This window comes from Ovis aries, chromosome 14 (genome assembly GCF_016772045.2).
Source record: "Ovis aries strain OAR_USU_Benz2616 breed Rambouillet chromosome 14, ARS-UI_Ramb_v3.0, whole genome shotgun sequence".
Classification (NCBI taxonomy): Eukaryota; Metazoa; Chordata; class Mammalia; order Artiodactyla; family Bovidae; genus Ovis; species Ovis aries.
This window is the reverse complement of record NC_056067.1, coordinates 62,969,519-62,986,687: the sequence shown is the minus strand read 5'-3', so window position 1 is coordinate 62,986,687 and position 17,169 is coordinate 62,969,519. Positions and strand designations below refer to the sequence as shown.

The following is a 17,169-nucleotide window of genomic DNA, read 5'->3' as shown; positions in this document are numbered from 1 at the left end:
AAAAGGAGGCGACAGTTTCCCTGTCCCCTGCTTGCTCCCCAGTCTCGGAGAAGGGCGGAGAAAAGGCCTAGTGCTTTTCTGTCAGGACGAAGCACACACCCAACCTCAAGCCTGCCCCAGGCACCCAGAGTGGCCTCCATTGCTGGCGTGGGAGGTGTCTCACTGCCTCCAGTACCTGTTCCCGCCTTCTCCGGCGGTGCCAAGCCTCCGGGCGGCGAGCTCTGATTGGTGGAGCAGAAGCCACGCCACACTGCATGCTGGGAAAGAACAGGGCTCCCACCTTAGACGCGGAAGCATGAATATCAAAAGTATATTTCTTCACAGACGTTATCAGAGACGGGGGGCGGGGGGGGGGGCGGGGGGGCAAAGAGAAGGACAAGCATCCCACACACTCCCTCTCCAGAGACGCTGGGAGGATGAAAGACAATGGCTCCGGACTTTAGAGAGCAACACTTTTTTATTATTCCAAGGTTCCGCCCACTGCTGTTCCCTTCTTGGCTCCCTAGATCCCCCGATTGTGCCCCTCCTCCCCAACCAAGGCACTCTCCAGGCGAGGTGTCAAAGGTGGCAGTGAAGGAGGTGGAGGAGGAGGAACACCTTTACTGGAAGAGCAGTGTGGACACAAGAAGGGGGAGTGGAGTGAGAGTGCGTGAGAGGTGGGATCCAGGGAGGCAGCGCCTTTTTCAGTACCCATCCTGGGGACTGAGCAGAGACAGGCTGACACGCCCCGGCACGGCACCAACAAGGCCCTTCTCTCCTTTGGGAGAGGGCTTCATGGGTGAGGGGAAGGCAGGAGGCCTGGGGTTCCCATGAAGAAGGGGAGAGAAGCCACTGGGTTTCACCGATCCATGCTGTCATCAGTTGGGGTGGAGAAACAGGTCTGTAGCAACTTTTCACAGAACTCCAGCTCCTCCTGCATTGGGGTGGGAAATTGGAAACCCTGAGTGTAGAGGCCAGACCCTGCCTCCACCAGCTCTGCACCCAGAAACGGCTCCTCTTCCCGCCCGCCCCTGATGGAAAAATGAAGGTTTCCACAGGTGTATACATATGTCAAAACTTCTCACATTGTACACTTTCAATATAGGTAAGTTAAACATCAATAAAGCTGTTCACACCAAAGAGTCAGAGAATAGATACATGGATGCATCAAGCAAGGATGGCTGAAACTTCAGGACAGACCAGGGCAGGAGATCCCCCTGCCCAACCCCAGGCACATATCTCCACAGGTTCATGTGACAAGGTCAAAGGACAAGCCGCTGGGGGGTGGGCACTGCGCCTCTCCCAGTCACCCCTGCTCCTCACACCCAGGACCCAGGACCCCTCTGGAAATGCCTGACAGTATTCATAGAAGAATGATCTCGGCAGAAGGTACGTCCCAAGAGGGTGGCATGTTTTCTGTGTCCAGCTTTGCTGAAGCAACAGCATCTGGGTGGTATCATAAGGGCTGAATAAATTACTTAAGTACAGTTAACTAAATAACTTAGTCATTTAAATAACTACTGAATATGTTATTTGTTGCTCTTATCACTTATTACTTACCTATTTAAATATGAGTTGTTATTTATCACATTACTATCTGTATAAATATCTGAGTTATGTTATCACTTATTTGTTACTTATCTATTTAACTATCTGGTGAGTTATTTATTATCCTTTATCTAATAAAAAAGCTAATGAGTTGTAATTTATCACATGTTTCTTACCTATTTAATTCAATATTTAATTGGTTGCTATTTATCATTTACTTATTATTTATCAATCTAATAAATACTTAGGTATTTGCATGATATGATATAAATAATGAGATTGATTTGGATGGTAATTAGATGAATCTGTTAACTCTTTAAGAAACCCTGAGCTTCTGTTTCTCCTTGCCGTCCCCCTGATGCTGACAGAGCGTGAAGCATGTGGGAGGGGGCAATAAATGTGTGCTGAATGATGCCTAGAGAAACACAGGAATTGGCAATAAGGTATAAACAAAGGCGTGGGCAAATCGGGCTTCCCTGGTGGCTCAGGGGTTAAGAATCAGCCTGCCAGTGCAGAAGACATGGGTTCGATCCCTGATCCGGGCTGACCCCATGTGCCACAGCGCAGCTAATCCTGTGAGCCACAGCTACTGAGCCGGCACCCTAGAGCCTGTGGTCTGTTAACAAAAGAAACCACTGCGGTGAGAAGCTGGCATCCCCCAAGTGGAGAGCAGCCCCGCTCGCCACAACTTGAGAAGAGCCTGCCCAGCAATGACCCGGCACAGCCAAAAGTAAAGAAATAATTTCTCTCTTTTAAAGAAGCATGGTGACTAGACCACAGGGGCCTAGAAGGCAGGTGCCAGGCTGGCTGCCCCCCCCCCCCATTCAGCAGTACCTGGTACTCCTCCCCCCATTCAGCAGTACCTGGTACTCCTCCCCCCATTCAGCAGTACCTGGTACTCCTCCCCCCATTCAGCAGTACCTGGTACTCCTCCCCCCATTCAGCAGTACCTGGTACTCCCCCCATTCAGCAGTACCTGGTACTCCCCCCCATTCAGCAGTACCTGGTACTCCTCCCCCCATTCAGCAGTACCTGGTACTCCCCCCCATTCAGCAGTACCTGGTACTCCCCCCATTCAGCAGTACCTGGTACTCCCCCCCATCCAGCAGTACCTGGTACTTCCCCCCCATTCAGCAGTACCTGGTACTCCTCCCCCCATCCAGCAGTACCTGGTACTTCCCCCCCCATTCAGCAGTACCTGATACTCCTCCCCCCATCCAGCAGTACCTGGTACTTCCCCCCATTCAGCAGTACCTGATACTCCTCCCCCCATCCAGCAGTACCTGGTACTCCCCCCCATTCAGCAGTACCTGGTACTCCTCCCCCCATTCAGCAGTACCTGATACTCCCACCCACCCCCCATTCAGCAGTACCTGGTACTCCTCATGCTGCTGCAGCAGTACCTGGTACTCCCCCCATTCAGCAGTACCTGGTACTCCCCCCCCCATCCAGCAGTACCTGGTACTCCCCCCCATTCAGCAGTACCTGGTACTCCCCCCCATTCAGCAGTACCTGGTACTCCCCCCCCGCCCCCCCCCATCCAGCAGTACCTGGTACTCCCCCCCCCCCACCATCCAGCAGTACCTGGTACTCCTCACGCTGCTGCAGCAGCTGGCACCGGTGCCGCAGAAGCTCCTCCAGGCCCAGCTCGGGCTCTCGGCACTCCCGCACGCCCTGGGGGAAGTCTGTCACCAAGCTGCAGGGACAGGACAGCCGTCCTTGGGACCTGCCTCTGCCCAGCTGCTCTCCACACCCCCCACTCCCCCACTGAGCCTAGGCAAGCCGCCGCCCCCCACTGGGCCTCAGTTTCCCCATCTGCAATGTGGACTCCTGCTGCCACCCTACCCAAGGGACTTGGATGAGACTTGTACAGAACAGGGCGCTTAGCAAAGTGCCTGGCCTGGAGCCCACGCCACACGTGAGCATTGCTGCCTGCTCGCTCAGCTGCTCCATTCTGCTGTCTTACGGCTCCATCCTGCTGTGCTTTACGTGCGGGATGGGGAGAGTGAGTGGGAGGAAGTCTGTCTCCCTCCTCCCCAGGCTGCTGTGTCAGCCCCTACAGTGAGGAGACTGAGGCTCCGGGAGGGCCAGCACCCTGATTTCTTCTCCTCTCTGACCCTAAACCCTCTACCTCCTCCCGGGCCGGTCCCTGCCACCCCATCTGACCCTAACCCTCACCCCCCACCAGGCCAGTCCCCTGGCGCCCCATCTGACCCTAACCCTCACGCCCTCACGGCCGGTGCCCTGGTACCCCATCTGACCCTAAGCCTCACCCCCTCCTGGGCCGGTCCCCTGGCGCCCCATCTGACCCTAACCCTCACCCCTCACCGGGCCTGTACCCTGGCGCCCCATCTGACCCTAACCCTCACGCCCTCACGGCCGGTGCCCTGGTGCCCCATCTGACCCTAAGCCTCACCCCCTCCTAGGCTGGTCCCCTGGCGCCCTATCTGACCCTAACCCTCACCTCCTCCCGGGCCGGTCCCCTGGCACCCTATCTGACCCTAACCCTCACCCCCTCCCGGCTGGTCCCCTGGCACCCCATCTGACCCTCACCCTCTACCCCACACTGGGCCTGTACCCTGGCGCCCCATCTGACCCTAACTCTCACCTCCTCCTGGGCTGGTCCCCTGGCGCCCCATCTGACCCTGTCCCTCACCTCCTCCTGAGCCAGTCCCCTGGTGCCCCATCTGACCCTAACCCTCACCCCCTCCCGGGCAGTCCCCTGGCGCCCAGCACACCTGCATAGGGCTCCAAGCACGTGCTCGTGGAAGGGGCTGTGTTCTGTCCGCACAAGGGCCACGAGCTGCTGGACCATGCCCATGGCGCACAGGGTCCCTGGGGAAGGGCCACAGGGTCAGAGGAGCAGCCATCCTCCCGTGCACTCGCCCAGGGAACCACCCTAGCTCCCCGCCCGGGCCGCCCCACCTTTGTGTTCAGGGTGGCCCACCAGCAGGTTCTGCAGCAGGAACGCCGACTTGACCTTGAGCTTCTGCACCTGCTGCTGCATGGCCCGCATCAACACGGAGAAGCCGTCCAGGCGGAGGAACTGCAGCAGCCCAGCCTCCTGCTCCCGGACCAGGCCTGTGGAGGGGGGAGGCAGGGCCTTGCCCAGTCACCATCACCATCACCACCGCCAATATCATCATCGTTACCACTACCATCAGCACTAGAAACACCAGTCACCACCACCACCATCACAACCACCACCATCATTATGACCACCACCATCATCACCACAAATACCATCACCACCACAAATACCATCGCCACCACCATCACCATCACAACCACCACCATCACAACCACCACCATCATAATGACCACCACCGTCATCACCATCATCACCACAAATACCGTCACCACCACCGCCACCACAAACACCACAATCATCACCTTCTGGACCACCATTCTCACCATCACCATCATCACCACCATCACCAACGTGCATTTCTACGGGCCCATGCTTCGCAAGCATTACCTTTAAATATTTTTAGCTGAGAGACAATTCCACAGCGTGTACAATTTACCTTTTTAAAGTATACAGTTCAGTGGTTTTCAGTACATTCACAACCTGTACCGGTTAGTGGTCTCTCCGGCAACTGGCAACCACTGACCCGCTTTCCATGGATGTGCCCATGGAAATGGATTCCATGGTGGAATGGAATCATACACTCTGTGGCCTTCTGTGCCTGGCCTCTTTCACTCAGCATAGTGTCTTCCAGGCTCATCCAGGTTACAGCGTGAGTCAGTAACTTCCCTCCTTCTAATGACTGACCAGTACCCACTGTATGAATATACATTTTGTTCCTGCATCCTGTGAGGAGCACATTATCTCTTTTTAACTCTCCACACCACCGTAGAAGGTGACTCCCATTTTACTGATGAGGAAACTAAGACCAGAGAGCCAGACTACATCGTGAGGGTGCCAGGAATGCTGCACGGCCTCCACGCACGATGAGAACCAGCCTGCAGGGTGCGCTTCCAGTTAGGTGCCTGCCCTTGGGCAGGGTCTAGGCCAGGACAGATGGGAGTCTCCAGAAACCCGTGGCCACTAAATACCTGACAAGTGCCCCTGAGGACCTGAGTTGCTAATCTCAGTTGAGTTTCACTCATTTCAATTTAAGTGAAGCAGTGAAGCGGTGGTATGGTATTTGTGGAGCACAACTTTGTCCCTTCACTAGAATTTGCTGCATGCTGATCGCTGAAAATGCAGCCTGAGTTGAGATGCTTACGTGCAGGACACACACCAGGTTTCAAAGACGTAACGTGGCGAAAAATAAAAAGATCTAAAGTAGCTTATTAACGTGCCACGTAACGATGGGCTGAAACGATAATAGTTTGGCTCTGTGGGGTTAAATACGCTGTTACTCAGTTTAAAATAAAAAGACTGGCAGATGGGGAGGTAGACGTGATGACCTTCCGCATCTGCTCAGTGGGCACAGCCTATCGGCTCTGCCGGCAGGCTGTATCCAGGGGCAACGGCTCCCCTCCACTCCAGGGCCTCACCGCTGGGCCCGATCCCTGCGTCCCGGGGCTGCACTGTGCACTGGAGAGGGTTGAGCGGCACCCTGGGCCTAAGCCCAGCCGGTGCCAGGAACCTGGAGATGCATCTACCAGGGGACACCCTTCTCCCTCCCCACGCCCACTCCTCCGCCAACCGACCCCCTCTTGGTCTGTGGCCAGAGGGTGAACCTCTGTGAGCCTCCGCACAGAGCAGCAGGAGCAGTCAAGAGACCGACCACCAGAGCAGCTGGTAGCACCAGGGCTGGCCGGCCCCCAGCACTTTCCAGATGTTAGCTGCCACGCGACGGCATACTCCGCAACCATGCCCACCCTCCCCAAAAAAAGACCACAGATGCTACTGAATTGTACACTTAAAAATAGTTATGCGAATTCTACATCAATTTTCTAAAAGATAAAAGGCCTCAGCCGTAAGAGAAAAATGAAACCTCGTCACTTGCAACAGTTGGATGGGCTTGGAGGTTTTACACTTGGGGAGGTCAGACAGAGAAAGACATTTGTGTGCTATCACTTATGTGTGGAACCTAGGAAGCAAAGCACTATTGCATGTAACAAAAAAGCCGCAGACTCACAAATGCAGTGGCTGCCAGTGAGGTAGGGGGAGGGACAGGGCAGGGGTGGGTTTTGCTGCCAAGTCGCTTCAGTCATGTCCGACTCTGTGCAACCCCATAGATGGCAGCCCACCAGGCTCCCCTGTCCCTGGGGTTCTCCAGGCAAGAACACTGGAGTGGGTTGCCATTTCCTTCTCCAGTGCATGAAAGTGAAAAGTGAAAGGGAAGTCACTCAGTCGTGTCCGACTCTTCGCGACCCCATGGACTGCAGCCCACCAGGCTCCTCCGTCCATGGGATCTTCCAGGCAAGAGTACTGGAGTTGGGGGGTGGGTTTTAAGAGGTATAAAAAAATGAATAAGAGGCATTACTTTCTAAACTCCTGGGGTGGGGGATAAGGAGGGGCGGTCTGGGACTGCGTACTTCTCTGCAGAAGTGGACTGCCCATTGTCAGGACACTCCCGCAGCACCCCTTGCCGGAGGATCCCCCCGCCCGAGGATCCCGCCACCCGAGGACCCATGTGACGGGGATGATCAGCCCAGACGCCCACAGCCCCGCAGCCGACAGCCCTGAGGGGCCTCAGAGCACTTGGGCTGGGCCTCGCCCCGTGTCTCGAGGGTCCGCTAGCTGAGCAGAGTGGCCCCACGCCCCACCCTCGCGGCCGGGACACTCACAGGAGATGGCGAAGAGGGCCTTGACGCGCACCGTGTCACAGGGGTCCCGGTCCAGCAGGCGCAGCAGCTTGCGCAGGGCGCCGAGGCCCAGCACCTGCTCCTGGATGGCCGCCACATTCTGGCTGCACGTGCCGATGAGCTGTGCTGCTCGCCACCGCAGCCCCGCCGGCCCCGCCTCCAGGTAGCGGCCCACCAGCAGGTGCATGCCCGACAGCTGGCAGAAGTCTGGGAGGAGAGGGCAGCAGGCAGGCCACGTGAGATGGGCTGAGCTGGGTCCTACCCCCAGATGTACACGGAAGCCCCAACCCCCAGGGGATTCCCAGGGGGTGCTTGTGGCAAAGAACCCACTTGTCAATGCAGAGACACAGGTTCAATCCCTGGGTGGGGAAGATCCCCTGGAGTAGGGCATGGCAACCCACTCCAGCATTCTTGCCTGGAGATTCCCCATGGACAGAGGAGCCTGGTGGGCTACAGTCCATGGGGTCGCAAAGAGTCTGACATCACTGAAGCAACTTAGGACACATACATGCAAAGTGAAATAATGTCACAGGATAGCGCCCTTATAAAAAGAGACCAGGACACAGACACGCACAGGGGGATGACCATGTAGTGCACAGCGAGAAGCTCCCCACGTACAAGCCAGGGAGAGGGGCCTCAGAAGAAACTGACCCTTAGACTGCCAGGCTTCAGAGCCGTGAGAGAGCAGACTTCTGGAGCTGAAGCCCTGCAGTCCATGCTGCTTTGTTAGGGCAGCCGGAATGGACGAAAAACCAACTGAAGCTGCGGGAGCCTGCCTCCAAGGGCTGGCCCTCCCTAGGCACCCAACTGGGGGTCTGTCCAAGGCTGGCGTGTCTCAACGAGGTCAGGGGCCAGGGTCCAGCCCACTAAATGCCAGTTCTGACGCCTGGTCTGTGACAATCTGAACATCCCCTGGGGAAACAGACCACACCAGACCAGAGGTCTACAATCTACAGCCCAACACCTGTTTTCTGAATTGGTCAGCTTGGCTGTTCTTCAAAAAGTGAGAGAGAGTTACCATGTGACTACTCCAACATATGTATCCACAAGCCTCAAGAGCAGAAACTGGAATAGATGCTTGCTTGTACCCCAGTGTCCACAGCAGGATTATTTACAATAACCAAAAGGGGAAATGACCAAACGCCTGTCAACTGATGATAGGATGAACGGCACACAGCCTAGCTACACACTAGAGTATTAGCCACAAAAAGGAATAAATTTCTGATACAGCTACTACCTGGAAGACCCTTGAAAATATCACACTGGGAGAAGCAAGCCTGTAGCAAAAAGGTCACATATTCTACTATCCCTCGTGCATAAAATTTCCAGAACAGACAAATCCACATCCTCGCAACTATGCCATGCCACGTCACTCCAAGTGGAAGTGACAACTTGTCCTTCTAGCGGCTTCTCGGCCTTTGAGATGAAACCCACAGCGCCCGCCTTGGCCTGGAAGCCGCTGTATGCCCAGCGCAGGTCACTGCCCAGCCCTCGCCCCTCACTCTCTCTGCTCTGTTCTGCCCACCTCACTGCTATTCCCACCCCAACCAGGCAGGTTCCCACCTCAGGGCCTTTGCACGGGTCGTTCCCTCTGCCTGGGATGCTTTTTTCCGGAGCTGATCCCATGATTCACGGCCTCCCTTCAGGTCTCTGATCACGCGTCACCCCTCGGGGAGGCCTTCTCTGACCACCCATCTAGGACCACCTCGTGTCTCTTACTCTGGGGAATGGCACGGGGCTCCCGGCAGACCAGGGTGAGATGGTCAGTCTCATCAGGGAGGCAGTGGATGGGACCTGGTGCCATTGTTGCCCCTGTCAGCAAGCAGACCAAGCAGGGTGGGACAGGGCAGTCTCAACTGGGGCCTGAGTCAGAGCCAGAGTGGAGGGGGGAGGCTGGGAGGCTCGGGAGGAGGTGGGTTGCACGGTGCCTGAGGCAAAGGACAAAGGGCTGGGCTGCAGCAGGACCTGGGAGGGAGGAGGAAGAGGCGGCAAGAGACAGAGGCAGACGGGAAGGCAGAAGGGGCAGGACCCTGGCGGCGGGGGCCAGGCCGCGGCAGGCTGGCTGTACCTGCTGCGTTGTCCATGTTCTCACACAGGTCCGCCAGCAGCTCCAGGGCTCCCTCGCGCTCCTGCTGGTCAGCGGCCAGTTCAGCCTCGCCAGCCGAGGAGGGCGTGGGCTGGGACAGCACCTGGAGGCAGTTCTTCATCTGCTCCACCTCCTCCCGCTGGCCCCGGAAGGCGGCCGACATGGCCTCCTGCAGCCACTGGCGCCTCTGCAAGGTGAGGCGGGGTGGGAGAAAGAAGCAAACCTTATCAATCATCCACTCAGGAGTAACAGTCATCACCAGTAACAGCCGGGGCATCCCTGGAGGTCCACTGGTTAAGAGTTGGCGCTTCCAGTGCAAGGGGTACAGGTTTGATGCCTGGTCAGGGAAGTTCCCCATGCCAAGAGGCACAGGCAACGGGAAAAATAATAGTAACAGCCAACATTGAGGGCTGAGTGTCCTTCAACCAACAGATACCTCCCAGGCACCTTTTCCACTAACGCTCTTTTCTGGACACTGCATCTATGGAGAGACTGGCTGTGGGGTGTGACGGGAAAAGAAGGGTCAGCGACACCTAGGTTCTTGTCCTGAACAACTAGAAAGAGACGGGGCAGAAGGCAAGAGAAGCAGGTGTGGAGTGAGACGAGTAGAAATTGGTGCTGATTTCTGAACTTGTTAAGTTTGGGGGATCCATGACATACACAAGGCAACATATTGAGAAAGACGCCTGAAGCTCAGGAAGGAGGGCCAGCCTGGACCTGGAGTTCTCAGCCTTGACCCTACTGACACCCTGAGCGGGACCGTTCTGCGGTGGGGTTCGTCTGTGCACTGGAGGATGCTGAGCCGCATCCCTGACCTCCTCCCACGAGATGCCAACAGCACTGCCCCCACCCCCACAACCCACCAGTTTGCTACAACCAAGAATGTCTCCGCCCGTTGCCAAATGTGGTTAAAACCATCCCTCCAGGAGAGAACCACTGGCCTAGAGATCTAAACTTGAGAGTCACTAGAGTAAAACCTCAATCCAATGTGAGATCACACAGGAAGTGAGTGTAGGAGAGAGAGTGCTGGTGTGCCCCACGGTCGAGGGACTGGAAAATGAGGGTGAACCAACAGAGGCGATGGGGAAGAGGAGCCAGTGAGTGGGATGAAAACCGGAAAACCACGCTGGTCCATGCTCCAAAGGCCAAATGAAGAAAGAGCTCAAGGGGACGGGGTCGTCATCGAGTGCTACTCGGAGGTCAAATACAATAAGCACTGAGAACCGGCCACTGGGTGTTTTCTTTTTGGCCCGACTCTGTGCTAAGTGCTCATTAGAAGGATCTGAAGTCACAGTCCTGGGTAAACTGGGGCAAGATGTTAATCTTTTCTGTGCCTGTTGGACCACCTCATGGTCCTAGAGGTTCAGTTGTTAGGGGAAGCACACTGATTGAAACCGCCCACCCTGGCCAGGCACCATAGTAACCATTTGCATGAGTTGTTTTATGACAGGAGATCCTGATAAGGAATATGGAACTAATAAGCCTCCACCAACCGGAAGAGTTCGGGAAAGGTCTAAAGGAGACACCTCGAGTCCGTCCACTTCCCAGAATCCCTCTCGTTAGCATCCATCTTGGCTGAGCGATGCATGCGCCACCAGGAAAGACTCTGAATTAGAATGATTGGCCAAAGACCACCCGGAAATGAATCCCATCACCATAAACCTAACATTGCGAGCCACACGGCAGAGCAGTTCTCCTGGGTTCCCTTACCCTACTGCTCTCCACCCGGGTGCCCTTCCCAATAAAATCTCTTGCTTTGTCAGCACATGTGTCTCCTCGGACAATTCATTTCTGAGTGTTAGACAAGAGCCCAGTTTCAGGCCCTGGAAGGGGTCCCCTTCCTGCAACACAATGACCTCATGGATGTCACTGTTTCAACACCATGTTTCATACACCGCAACTGACACCGCCAAGTAAACATCACATATAGCAAATATTGTTCGTGACTTCCAGAAAAACCTTCCATGGTTAAGTATTAATATTACTGCTATTCCCACTTCACAGATGAGAAAATGGAGGCACAGAAAAGGGTGACTTGCCCAAGGTCACACAGTCAGCCATCCACAACACCTAAGTCAAACCTAAGTGGTCTGTCCACAGAACTCTTATGAGAGTCTGCTCTTAATGAGAATATCCTGCTGCCTTCAGGAGCACAGCCTGTGTACCAGGTGTGATGTTGAGACCCACTTTAACAGGACTCTCAGAACTACCCTGTGAAGGGCCACTCCTTATCATCAACATCAACTTGCAATTGAGAATCGATGCTCAGAAAGAGGCAGTGATAACCCCAAGGTCACACAGCTGTAACATACTGAAGCCATGTCTGTCTCGCTCTGGCATGCCCTTGCGTTTTCTTTTTTTTTACCATGAGGTTATTCTGCCTTCCCGCACAGTGCAGGGTCCTGGGATCTGACTTTCAGTCTACAGTAACTCTATGGAGCACAAATACAGCCTCCTATGCCTTCACACAGGCACTACCGCCCTTCCCCAGACATCTCTGTTCCCACACCCCTCAGCCCACCTTCTCGGGCCCCCGCCCTTTACCTCCTCACTCATGGGTTCTGGAGGTGGGTCTGGCTCTTCAGAGCCCGCCGTGATGGCCATCTGCAGCAGGCCTTGGAGGTTTCGCGGGGGCGGGGGATGGCCCGAGCCGCCCTCGGAGGAGCCGCTGCCTCCTGACGAGCAATCCTGGGAGGCTGAGGGCAGCGCCAGGGGAAGGCGACTGCCCCCGGAGCCCTGGTTCGCCATGGGCAGTTTGCGAAGAAAGCAAGAACTTGCTGGGGTAGGGGGTGGTCACCGCTGAAGGAGCTCTGGCGTCCTGAAGGGTCGACTCCTGGGGGTCTGCTGAGAAGGTGGCGTTTTAGGCGAGCTCGGCGGCCCCGCATGACTCCAAACCACGCTGCCCACATCTCCTCTAACCACGGCCCCATTTTTTCCTTTCATACCAACAGGCCCCTTCCCCAAAGTCAGCAGGCCCTCCCTCCTCCCTAGCAACAGGCCCCACCCACTCTCCCTAGCAACCCCCTCCTCCATCTCCACCGCGGTCGTTCCCATCTCTTAGCAACCCCACCGCCCAGCCTTCAGAGCAAGAAGCCCTCCCTCTGGTCATCTTAGCGACAGGTCCCCTCCCTCCTGTCCGACGAGGGGAACCAGAGCGGGGCGGACCTCACCTACCCGAGCCTCGTGTCGCCGCCGCTACCGAAGATAGACTCGCCCGCACCTGACTCTGCTGGGCGCCGCCATATTGACCGGAAACACGCACGGTCTGGCCCGGAAGTTCCCGGCGCAGCCACACCAATTGGGGCCGAGAGGCGGCTTCCGCGGGCTCTTAAGTTCTTCCCACCGGCGGGACACCTGGCTCGGCCCGGCCCCCCGCCCCGGCCACGCCCGGCGAGCGCACACCCTGGCCGAAGCGCCGCCCCGCCTCGGGCCCCGCCCCCGATAAGCCCAACCTCCTCACCCTCACTGCAGGCTCCACCCCTGCCCGTGTAGGCCCCGCCCTCCTGCCTGGCTCCGCCCACTAGGCCCCACCCACACCCACGCCCCCTGCCCAGGTTCTGCGCTCCGTCCCGCCCCGCCGCTTCAGGCTCCGCCCCTGTTCCAGGGCTTTCGGCCACTCCCAGCTAAGGCCCGCCCCGCGGGCCGGAGCGTCCGCCGCTCCCCGTTAAGCCCCGCCCCACTCGTGTGTGTGTGTGTGTGTGTGTGTGTGTGTGTGTGTGTGTGTGTGTGTGTGTGTGTGTTAAAACTTGGTGGCTTACTTACAGTTCAGAAGCCCAAGTGGGTCTCACTGAGTTCAACTAGTTAAAATCTACGTTGTGTTCCTTCCGGGGGCTCCAGGGAAGAATCTGTTTCCCAGCCTTTTCCAGCTTCTAGAGGCTGCCCACATTCCTTGGTTTGTGGCTACATCATTTTGGCTTTTTTTTTTTTTTTTTTTCTGCTCTGGTCTTAGCTGTGGTTGCCCCATGTGGGATCTATTTCCTTAACCTCAAATTGAACCCAGACCCCTGGACCACCAGAGACATCCCCATTTTGGCTTTGGTTTCCTTCCTTCTCCTGTCCTCCTCTGACTGATCTTCCAGCTTCTGCCTCATAAGAATGCTTGTGATTACATTTAGGGCACAATGTAGTAACCAGGAAATTTTCCGCATCTAAGATTTTCAGCTCCATCACATCTACAAAGACCCTTTTGCTGAGTAAGTTGACATATTCACAGGTTCACAGAATTACGACATGGACATCTTTGGGCATTCCCTGGTGACTCAGCAGTAAAGAATCTGCCTGCAATGCAGGAGATGCAAGTTCGGTTCGATCCCTAGGTTGGGAAGATCCCCACCTTGGAGGAGGGAGTGACCACCCATTCTGGTATTCTTGCCTGGAAAATCCCGTAGATAGAGGAGCCTGGTGGGGTGCAGTCTGTGGGGTCGCAAAGAATGACATGACTAAGTGACTGAGCACACACAGGCAGCCTACTGTACCTGGGTCAGTTGGTTCAGTCGCTCACTCGTGTCCGACTCTTTGCGACCCCATGAATCGCAGCACGCCAGGCCTCCCTGTCCATCCCCAACTCCCGGAGTTCACTCAGACTCGCGTCCATCGAGTCAATGATGCCATTCAGCCATCTCATTCTCTGTCATCCCCTTCTCGTCCTGCCCCCAATCCCTCTCAGCATCAGGGTCTTTTCTAATGAGTCAGCTCTTCGCATGAGGTGGCCAAAGTACTGGAGTTTCAGCTTTAGCATCATTCCTTCCAAAGAACACCCAGGACTGATCTCCTTCAGAATGGACTGGTTGGATCTCCTGGCAGTCCAAGGGACTCTCAAGAGTCTTTTCCAACAGCACAGTTCAAAAGCATCAATTCTTCAGTGCTCAGCTTTCTTCACAGTGCAACTTCTGTGTCTTATGTACACGTGTGTAAAAGTCCATCTAACTATAATACTATTTACATACGTAATGATACACAATGCTGAATAATATATGTACCTGTGACATGTAATTGTGCATGTCATTACACGTATGAACATATGTGTAATATAATGGTAGCCTAGATGAAAACTCTCCGGGTACCCTATAAAAGCCATAGCCTTTACAATGACCAATAAGAAGGGTGATCATATAATTTTTCATCCACAAGACACTTGAGAGTGAAACAGACCCTACTGATAATTACAGAATAAAAGACATGAACCAGGACATATGGTCACCCTGGTTTTTTTGGTTCTGTTTTGTTTTTTGTGTTACATCATACGGCTTACAGGATCTTAGTTCGCTGACCAGATATCCAACCCATGACCCAACACTGAAAGTGCTAAATCTAGCCACTGGACTGCCAGGAAATCCCCTGGTCACCCTGCTTCGAAGGCCCTATTGGGTCTGCTTCCTCACCTTATTTCCTCGCACTGCACTCTCCACTGTTTCCCTCCAGCCACACTTCAGCCTTGCGTTACACACCAGGCACACTTCTGCCCCAGGGCCTTTGCACAGCTGCTTCCTCTGCCCGGAAGGCTCCTGGTACTTTATCCACGTGGCCTCATTTTCCTTCAATGTCCCTTCACCAAGGAGGCCTCTCTTGGCACCGTAATTGAAAATCACATAGAAAAATCACTCAAGAAGCACCTCCTGGACTTCCCTGGTGGTCCAGTGGTTGAGAATCCACACGCTAAAGCACAGGACATGGGTTTGATCCTTGGTCCAGGAGATTCCACTTGCTGTGGGGCAACTAAGCCTGTGTACCACAGCTGCCAAGCCCGTGTTCGAGAGCCCAAGAGCCACAGCTGTTGAGGCCCGTGTGCCTAGAGCTGGTACTCCGAAACAAGAGACACCACTGCAAAGCAGCCAGTGTGCAGCAGCTAGAGTAGCCCCCTCTCGCTACAGCTAGAGAAAGCCTGTGCGCAACCACGAAGGGCCAGTGCAGTTAAGGAATACATAAATGCAATCTTAATAAACACTTCATGTCCCCCTTCCCTCCTTGTTTCCTCCTTGTCACTGATCACGACTCTGTAACATACCACGTACTTTCCGTTTGTTGGCTTGCTTTAGTTTGATTTTTGGCCTCACATCTTGTGGGGTATCAGTTCCCCAACCAGGGATGAAAGCCACACCCTCTGCAGTGGAAGCACGGAGTCACAACCACTGGACCGCCAGGGAATTCCCAGCATGTATATTGATTGTTCACCTTGCTTGCTACCGGCCTCACCCACTGCAGTGAGAGGTCCATGGGACAAGGATCTTGGTTGACTTGCTTCACTGCTGTAGCCTCACCACTTGGATCAGTGTCTGGCTCAGATTTGGCACGGAGTATAGCAACATGGAATGAAAGTGGTTGACTAGGAGACTTAAGGCTCATGGGTACACACTCTAGGAGACTTGGGCATGACACGGGGGCCTAACATCCTTGGGTATCTGACATAGTGGAATCCCAGGTCACACAGAAATCCAGCTGTGCACAGGTTCACGGATGACCAAGAGTGGGGATACAAGATTGTAGCACATGGATGACCTAGAGTGGGGACATACAGTTATAGTGGAGCCCACATGAAGAGCTAGGGAATCTGATGCTGGACACAGAGAATAGATAGCGACCAAAAAATTCACAGGGACCTCAAGGGGTTCTGGAAATTTCTCTGTAGGAGGATTGTAGAGTATTCTCAGTGGAGGTATGGATCCAAGATATTTAAAAACATCACCCTGATCTGTGGGTGGATATGGGGCCCCAGTGCTAGTGAGGAAAGGAGGCCGGGATGGGCAGATTGGGGGTGAAGGGGAACAAAGATGAGCATTGGATCAGCAACTCCCCAAATTCTTTCTCTCTCCCTGCTTCTGTCTCCTTTTTCCCTCTGTCCCCCCAATCTGTCCTCTCTCCCCCAGCATCTAGACCTCCACCTGTGTTTACCCCCCATATTTTGGGGTTCCCAGCTCTATGCTTATTTGTTGCTCGCTCTCTCCATCTGTCTCTCTTTGCTCTCTGTCCATCTATCTCTCTGCTGTTCCCCCTCCCTTATCTGTCTCCCTCTCTCCCCCTTTTCTCCTCTCTCTGACCCTCCATCCTTCCCATCACCTTCCCCCGGTGCCCCACCTCTGTATTTGTCCCCTCTGACCCCGTCCCTCTATTTCTGTGCATTTCTCTCTCCATCTCTCTGTCTCTCAACCACGGTCTCTCTCCTCCATTACTCCCAGTCTCTCCCTGTCTCTGGCTGTTTTCGGTTCATCTCTTTGCCAGGCTGTCCCTCCATATCTCTGTGTCTCTAGCCCCCGCGCCCCCCCAACCCCGAGCCCATTCCTTGTCTCTCCACCTCCCTTTCCCTTCCCCTATCTCTCTCCATTTCTCTCTCTGATTTTCTCCATCCCTCTGTCTCTCCCAGCCACCTTCTCCCTCTCCTCCGTCTCCCTGTCTCTCTGCGCGCCCCGGTCTCTCCTGTCTCTGCCCGCCTGCGCGCCTGTCCGGCCCCGGCCCCGGTTCTGGCGGTCCCCGTCTCCCGTGCCGTCTGTCTCCTTCCCCCACTCGTGTCAGGCTCCGTCTCCCTCTGTGTCGCCCCGGCTCGGCCCCTCCTGTGTGCCCCGCTCGTCTGCCTCCGTGGTCCCTCCTGCATCCTCCCGTCGCTCCCAGCATCCTCCCAACGCGTCTCCGCGGCTCCGGCGCCCAGGCCCGCCCCCTGCCCCGCTCCCCCTCCCCCTCCGAAAGGGTTAACTTTGGGGAAGGGCCCGGAGTCCCCGGATGGTGATGTCAGCGTGCCGGAGAGAAAGGACGAGGTGGCGGGGGGAGGCGGAGAGGAGGAGGAGGCGGAGGAGAGAGGGCGC

General features: G+C 55.4%; 1 protein-coding gene across 4 annotated transcripts; it reads right to left on the bottom strand.

The window, feature by feature from the left end:
• Positions 1-438: 438 nt before the first annotated feature.
• Positions 439-12,626, bottom strand: HSPBP1 (HSPA (Hsp70) binding protein 1). 4 transcript variants are annotated; one of them, XM_027978794.2, is made up of 8 exons: positions 12,547-12,626; positions 11,921-12,217; positions 9,359-9,563; positions 7,273-7,497; positions 4,453-4,608; positions 4,266-4,362; positions 3,112-3,223; positions 439-913 (listed from the first exon to the last, which is right to left on the bottom strand). In XM_027978794.2, exons 2-8 carry the CDS (start codon positions 12,122-12,124, stop codon positions 839-841), a joined length of 1,074 nt encoding a protein of 357 aa, XP_027834595.1. In that variant the 5' UTR covers positions 12,125-12,217; positions 12,547-12,626; the 3' UTR covers positions 439-838. The 4 variants fall into 4 exon arrangements, with proteins under 4 accessions (XP_027834595.1, XP_014955588.2, XP_027834594.1 ...); XM_015100102.3 differs by having other exon boundaries at positions 11,921-12,220; positions 12,551-12,626; XM_027978793.2 differs by having other exon boundaries at positions 12,551-12,626.
• Between the last annotated feature and the right edge of the window lie 4,543 nt (positions 12,627-17,169).